The 7,840-nt window shown below is 45.6% G+C and overlaps 1 protein-coding gene across 1 annotated transcript; it reads left to right on the top strand.

Moving 5' to 3' along the window:
- Positions 1-1,825: 1,825 nt before the first annotated feature.
- On the top strand, positions 1,826-4,376 carry LOC108246492. The gene is made up of 3 exons (XM_017434067.3): positions 1,826-2,206; positions 2,943-3,037; positions 3,119-4,376. Exons 1-3 carry the CDS (start codon positions 1,996-1,998, stop codon positions 4,112-4,114), a joined length of 1,302 nt encoding a protein of 433 aa, XP_017289556.1. The 5' UTR covers positions 1,826-1,995; the 3' UTR covers positions 4,115-4,376.
- The last annotated feature ends 3,464 nt before the right edge of the window (positions 4,377-7,840 follow it).

Genomic DNA, 7,840 nt, shown 5'->3' with positions numbered 1-7,840 from the left:
AAAAAAAAAAAAAAAAAAGCCCCCCCTTTTTTTTTTTTTTTTAAAGTCGAGCGTTCGCGTCGACGCCAGTGTTTGGGTTTTTTTTTTTTTCCGGTCCTGGAGCTGCGTCCGCTGCTCCGTCCGAGCCTGTACAGTACGAAACACTGAATAATGGATAATACTACCTTCAATATTTAAACACAGTTAAACGCAGTGAATGTTGCATTTGCACTGAAACGTTGACGGGAGGCGGAGGTCTGATCGGCGTCAGCCCCGGGGCCTGGATTTTTTTTCTTTTTATTACGCCTTCATACCCGTTTGTTGCACTCGGCCTGGCCGCTTTGTTTTATATAATAAATTAAAGATGTTTATATGCACAAGAGAAATGCAATCGGGTCTGTCACTGTGTTTGGACTCCTGGTGTGAATCATGAGAGATGTTCTGTCTGCGGTGTGGCTTTACGTCTTTTTTCGTCTTTATTTTCGGGTTTGTTTCCCCCTCTTAATTTGTGTGGTTTGACTTGAATAAATGTTTGCACCACACGTGTCGGCGACTTCATCCCGAGCTCAGAGCTGCGCTAAAAGAACGCTGGTCGTGACCGAGCCGGCTCAACGTGGCGGCTCTCTCCTCTAAGGATTCGTATCTGATCGCTTAGTTTGTTGACTAAGATGGCCGACACATCTCTGTTTACTTCTGTTGTTTGGAAGCGAAGCCAAAATATCTAATAAACTTTAAGTAACGAATTGGGATTAAATAATTTGAACCTGGAAAAAAACTATCAAAGGTGAGTTTTTATAATAGATTATAGGGGGCGGGGCCTAAAAAGGACACTTCTTTCAACCTATTAGTGGGAGTTTTTGTTTTGCTTTTGAGACCATTAAAGAAAACCAGAAGGAACCTGGAAGTCGAAGCCAGAACAAGAACCAGCGTCCTCTGGGCTGGTTCTGGAGAAGTCCCGCCCCCTTCATGTAAATGAATCTTGACCTTTTTGTTAAGAATAAATAAATGAAAAATACACTTCATAAGTAGATTCACAAAGCTCTTACCTTGCTGCTGTATGTTCAAATATTTGTTTTTTTAAAGAACATTTACATCTAATTAGTTCTGCTGTTAAAAGTAAAGTTATTTGACACGACTGTGGGCGGGGCTTAAAGCCTCACATCCCTAATTAGCAGACTCTGGTTCCAAAATTACAACATAGCCACTCAGATATGATGTATACAGTATTTATAATTCTACATAATAGTTTTGGGGTCTATAAGATGGTTTTTAAAAAGGACAAATATACGATAATTTTGGCATTTTACATAAAAAGCTAGTTTTTATTTACATGAACACCCACATATCATCATAATTTTTAAAAAGCACAAAAATGCAGTAGTTATGGCATTTTCCATGCACCATAAAAAAAAAAAGCTAGTTTAAACCAACCAGCCAGATCGTATCTTTTGCCTGTTCGCCAATCACGTAGGATAGTTTAAATCAAAATACAACTAAGATATATCATTACTCTTTGTCTGGAAACCCTGGTTCCCACAAACAGAATCTCAAGGCTCCATTTCTCAACAACTGGTGGGGGCAGAAACTTCATACTTTTTGTGTCAGTTTTTGGGCTTTAAATTCCAGGTGTATGTCAGTCAAACGTGTTCAGATTGTACCACATTAAAAACCAGTGGGTGCAGTGAAAACATCATCTGCTGATAAAATTACAACTATTTTATATTAAATGAAGGGTCAAAATATTCTTTTCGTTGTTTAATTTGATTACTTTGAGCAGTAATGATATTCTAAATACGTTTTGAAGAGAAAACCGGAAGTTGCACTAGTTGGTGAACTGAGTCAAAAGAGTCGAATCTCGAAAAAGAGTCGGATTCAAATGACTCGTTCCCGAGCCCCGGCTCGTTTGTAGGTAAACAGAAACACCTAGCGGACAAACGCCGCCACTGCAACCCTCCGGAGCGGGAGCGGAGGCGGAACCGAGAGGGCGTTCATAGCAACGGCGACCCGGGAGCCGCGATGCTTTCCGGCGGGCGGCCGCGGGGCGGGGAGCGCCGCAGGACGGTGGTCGTGTCCGGGGTGCCCGGCGTGCTGCCGGACGGCAGGATGGCGGACAAGCTGACGGTCCACTTCCAGAGGGTCCGGAGGAGCCACGGCGGGGACGTGGAGGTGGTCCGGTATCCCACCTGCGCGGACGGAGTGGCGTTCGTCACTTTCGACCGAGCGGAAGGTGAGTCGGCGGCGGAATATGGAGCTAAAAACGCGACAAATTTATCAAAATTAACCCCAGGACGTCATTTTCCGGGTAAATAAAACGTCTTTATTTGTAAAACCGAAAGCCTTCATTCGTTTAACATAAAGAAGTGAAAGTTAAACGAATATTACTATTTTTTTTAAACCAAAACAAACATGGCGACCGGAAATGACGTCACCGCGGCCGGTAAAAGAAAAACAGCTCATTTTTATAACTAAAACTTCACTATTTGTTTCTCTACTGCTTTCATACATTTTTAAATTGAAATTCTCCAACTACATAATTAAAATATTTCAAAAAATAGTGTTTAACCACAATATAAAATCAACTTTTATTTAAAAAAAACTGAACATGACGCTGAAACACAACACTGCCTGCTTTATGTCTAAATAAATACACTTATTTATGTAAAGTAAATATATTTATAAATATGCAAACAGTTTTATTCCAAAGGTAAATCCTCTTCAAACCGGCAGAGACGCCACAAAATCTAAAAATTGGTCAAATTATGAAGGGAAAATGAAAATAAAAGCATTTTTATATTCAGTTTTGAATTTGTTTGATTCTAGAAAAGTTTTTATTCAGAGTGAAATCATTTTATCTGCGTGGGACTGAGATGTCTTAACATTTGCTGCGCTGCAGGGATTATAAGTGTGACGTTTATGAAATGAATCGCTGGTTTGTGAGGAATAACGGCGCAAACTCCCTGCAGACGCCGACAGGGCGGCGAGGAAGGAGCGCCACGTCATGGAGGACGACGAGCTTCCCGAGGACTACGCGCTCACCGTGTTTCGCTTCAGCGAGGACGTAAGTACGGGAGCGAAAACGTTGGAAATTGTCTTTCGAAGGCGCAATTTTTTTTCGACCCCGACTCCTGTGCCGCTGCAGGTGTTCTTGTACGTCTCCGGCACCACGGTGGACCTGTCCGTTTTCGGCGGCGACCAGGCGCGACTGGTCGAGAGTCTGCGCTTGGCTCACCGATCGATACGCTTCTGGCCTTTCCCCGAACGGAGGGAGGCCGTGGTGGAGGGACCTCTGTCTGCCGTCATGGCGCTCCGAGACGACCTCGTCAGCAGGGCCGAACGCCTTAAAAGCCCGGTCCAGACCGCGGCCGTCAGACCTAAAGACGCCCGTTCTAACCCGGGGGGCGCCGCTCGCCCTGAGATCGTCGGGTCCTCCGACGCTAAAGCTCCAAGTGGCTCGCAGGAGTCACGGCAGGACGCCTCCGGCGGGCGCCTCAGGCACGTGACTGGAGAGGAATCGAACGCAGGCGGCGTCCCGGCGTCGGGCCGGGCGCAGCCTAAGGAGGGCGGCTCGCCTGGGAAAAAGCGCCACCAGCTGGGTCGGACAGCGGGAGGACGAAGCCGGGCGGAGCTTCTTGAGGCGTCGCCAGAACAGACGGTAGACCCGTTCCCGGAGGGCGGGGAAGTCGTTTGGGTCGACTCGGACACGTTCAAGTACGTCGAGACACTTCAGAAAAAGGAGCTGGAGGCGTGCGTGAAAGACGTGAATGTGCTCATCGACGGCGTGGAAGGCGGCGGCTTGTTGAAGATTTTACTGACTGAAAACAAACCCTCGGGCTCAAGGCACCTGAAGGCAGCTTTGGACCGGTTCCAGACACTCATACAGTTTTGGTCGGCGCTCCTTAAAGTTCACGACATCCATTACGACAAGTCGCTGACAGAAAAGGAACTGACCTCCATCTGCGGCGCGGCGAACGCCCGCTACAAAGACGTCCTCTACGCGTTCGAAGACCGTCGCGTCAAAGTCATCGGCCCCACGCCGCACTGTTACCTGTTCTGTTCCAAAGTGGAGGAGATGTTTGAACTTTGTGCTTTCAAAATAAGGAAAAACAAAAATAAAGACGTGCAGTTTCATTACTGACCACAAGATGGAGCCGTTGCACCAGACTGAACACATTTCTGCACCGAAGATGGTACAAAAATATGTTTGTTACCATAAAAATCTCTTCTTCTTCTTCCAGTGCTTTTGCTTTCCTTATTATTAGTATTTTATATTTTTGTAAAGTTTTTATAAGTTTTGCTTAAATTAATGATAACATATGCAGCAGGTTTTAATCAAATGTTCTCAATTGTTCTGTTCGGATTATTAATAAAAACAATTTTTTTTTTAAAGTGACGGATGCCATCTTGTCTGGTGCAGTTATTTCTCAGCAGAGTCAAGAAAACAAATATTAAATGTGGTTTTTTTAAAGTATTTTACCTTGTAAAATAGTTTGAGGCTGAAGGGTAAACGGGGACAGAAAGCGGCCAGCAGGGGGCAGTGAAACACCTTCCCAGCAGCCAGTTTCCGCCCACTGAGGCCAATTCAGCGTCCGGGGGTTTGGCAGGCGGGGTGCAGGTTGGAAGACGAACGATGCCCCCCCACCGGGAAAGTGGCGCCGCGGCGAGGTTCGGTTTTTCTCGTGATTTCAGGGTGCGATTATTCAGACGAGCTCGCTCCGCATCTGCGATAATTGAATCATTACGGGAGCGAATGGGCCACGGAGGCGTAATGAACGCGCACGAGCGCTCCCGTCTCCGACCGGTTGCCATGGGAACGCAGAGGGGGGTGGTGGGGGAGGAGGGGAAGCTGCGACAGTAAGTGTCATTAGGGGGACGCTCTCGAACGCGATGGGTGGAATTACATTTCCCGGTGAAGGACCCTTCATCAAAGACGGACAGCGGGGGGACGCCGCCTCTCTGATGGGGGCGTCTTGAATTGTAGAAGAAAGGTCAACGAGCAGAAAGCATCCATTTTTTTTTTTTATCCCCAAAGGTGTGCTTACACCAACTTTCCCGCCCCTCATTGCCCATAAAGATAATTAGCAGAAAAGGAAAATGTCTTCCACAAGGATGCTTTCATCAAGAACAACAAACAAAATCATCAAAATTTATTTAAAAAACGCACAAACACCACAAATATTCAACTGTACCCTGAGGAGAAACGATACGTTTAAAATTAAGTGTAAACTACAGAAGTCTGTTGCTGCCAAAATTTCATTTTTCAAATAATTTTATTTTTTATGTTTTAACATTATATTTTCACTATTACGCTAATTTATTTGCCTTATAACGACATATGTATTACATTAATGCCAAAAAAACAATGTTAGTGCAATTTTTTGAATATTGTTACTTGATAACATTTTGTTCAAATGTAAAGAAAAACAATATATTTTTCAAACTAATAGGAAAGCTGTATAGCATGAAAAGATGTTGGAGCAATAATCTTTTTTGCGTTTTTTTTTATCTTTAAGGCGGCACGGCACTACGCGTCCACGTTTAACGGAGTTTAAAAAGCCGTACGCAAACGTGAGAATGCCGAGGAACTTTCTCCGACGAGATTCAGATATTTAAAAAACATTTAACTCTTCTCCAAACACTCAGAATGACGACGGCAAAAACTCAAGTTACGATGGAACGCTGCAAACTTACTCAGACATTTAAGAACCAACTACTTACGGAATAAAAGTGAACTACAAATAGATTCAAAAAGAACCGCAGATTTATGTTGAATGATAAAAGAAACCAAAGCTACACGCATTTGTTACGAGGCCCTTTTCAAAATGGACGACAAGCCCACTCCAGTCAGCCAGAACGTGGATGGGTCTCTCTTTAGGGTCTCGATAAGGTTGTGGAGGTATTAAAAGGTGCAGGGACTGTCCCATTATGTTTCGGGGGGCGCCGAAGAGCATCTTGCGGATAAGGAAAAAAAAAAGGACCAAGTTTCACGATTGCCTTGAAAGTTTTTCGAATTTGCCACGATCTAAAGTTGTGACCCGTGCAGAACTCTGGGCAACGATCTTCAATGGCCCCCCATCATCACGACCCCAGAATCCCCTTAAAATACTTCAAACTCTAACTATCAGGTGTATTTTGGTGTACAAATATCCAAATGCTCATAAAACTATAAATGTCCTCTTGTTGAGGACAATCACTCACATGATGCTACGAAAACAAAACGAATCAAAAACTGACCCACAGATCTTCCAGATCTACGGGTACGTCTTCAGAAGTCATCCTTCGTCTCATAACCCATATGCTTTTATCTGAAACAAACCCTTTTTTCGAGTTTTTTTCCTCTACTGGGAAATCCCTTTGTATAATGTTTGGCGTCATCGTGAAGCTTGGGGGATTCTTCTCTTTTAAATGCCAGCAAAAATCGAGTTTTCAAGCCGACAAAACGAGCTCGCCGAATTTTAACGAACGGCTTCTCATTTTGAAGCTTTCGAGTTGGAGACTTTGAAAACAACAACATCTGCATATTTTGTCCCACATGTTCTAACAGGTGAGCACAGCTTGAAGAACGCAGCCGTACGATTACAAAGAAACGAAACAAAACATAGCTTCGTATTTTCCACGTATAGCACGTGCTCAGATGCTTGTCTCCTAAACCGTCTGTGGCCTGGGCCGTACCGATCGCCATCCCCCCCCGCCCCACAGCGCTGAGCGTGTGTGGTCACATCCTGGAGGTCAGGGGTCAGACGGTGAAGCGGCGGCTCTCCGCATCCCGCCGCTCTCCCGGGGTGATGAATGGGACCACCGGTGATGGATAGGCTTCTCGCGGGCGCCATGCGTACCCGAGCCGCAGCCGCAAATTAAGTCCTAATGATTCTCTTTACAGATCATCACCCTGCCGGGAGGAGGAAATGGTGCTGGAGGGGGGGTGTGGGGTGGAAAAGATTGGAGCTGCACCACCCCGCGCCTGGGTGTTAAGGGGCCTTTGATGGAAGACCGAAGGTAACGAAATTGAGGGCGACGGACCGAGATCGTGGTTTGTGGGTGGCAAAGATGAATGTATTTAATTGGTCATGACGTATGACCCACGACTGCGCTTGTGTTACTCAAGTCTACCTTTTTAACCACTCTTGATGCTGCGTTAAATTAGGCGCTCTCGAACTGAAGGGGACCACTTCACAGTCCTCGTAACCAGGCTCGTCATTTTCTTTTGTTCGCTCTTGCTCTGGCAGGGAAGTGATCTCATAACTACGTCTATCGGGTCGTTTTTAGTTCCTGATCTGGAGTACATGGATTGACACCTGAACTATTAAAACGATATCAGCATCGCTAAAGTTGAAGCCACTTAACTGTAACCGCCGTCTGCTATGATGTGCTTTCCTTTGAACGCAAAGTCGACCGATCTGTTGTCCTTTACTCAGACCCTCCAGGATTTCGCGATGTTGCGATCGCAACTATTAACGCGAAATCAAGCTAACCCCGCAAAATCGTGACTTTTTGCAACTTTAACCCAATATTTATTGTTTCTAAAGTGATTTGCTACCGTTTCTGCGGTCTAGTGTCTTCTTTGTGGGTTTGTGTAGCGTGGAATACAAAATAACCCCAAATAATTCACGAAGAAGACACGTGACGTCACTTCCTGTTAACATCAGAATGCCGGGAGCGTGCAGGAGCAGCGACCGAAGCCAAAATGTGCACTAATGCTTCACATTTGCCCACAAAGCGGAGTTAGCGGCGTCTAGCTCACGGCTGACCCGAAACAGGAACGCTAATGTCAGCCAGCCGTCCCCTAAGTGAACCGCCGCGCATGAGAGAAGGGGCCGGCAGAGAACGGCTGTCCGACATTAGCGTTCCTGTTTCGGCTCAGCCG

The sequence above is a fragment of the Kryptolebias marmoratus genome, linkage group LG23 (genome assembly GCF_001649575.2).
Source record: "Kryptolebias marmoratus isolate JLee-2015 linkage group LG23, ASM164957v2, whole genome shotgun sequence".
NCBI lineage: Eukaryota > Metazoa > Chordata > Actinopteri > Cyprinodontiformes > Rivulidae > Kryptolebias > Kryptolebias marmoratus.
This window is presented reverse-complemented; position numbering and strand designations above follow the sequence as displayed.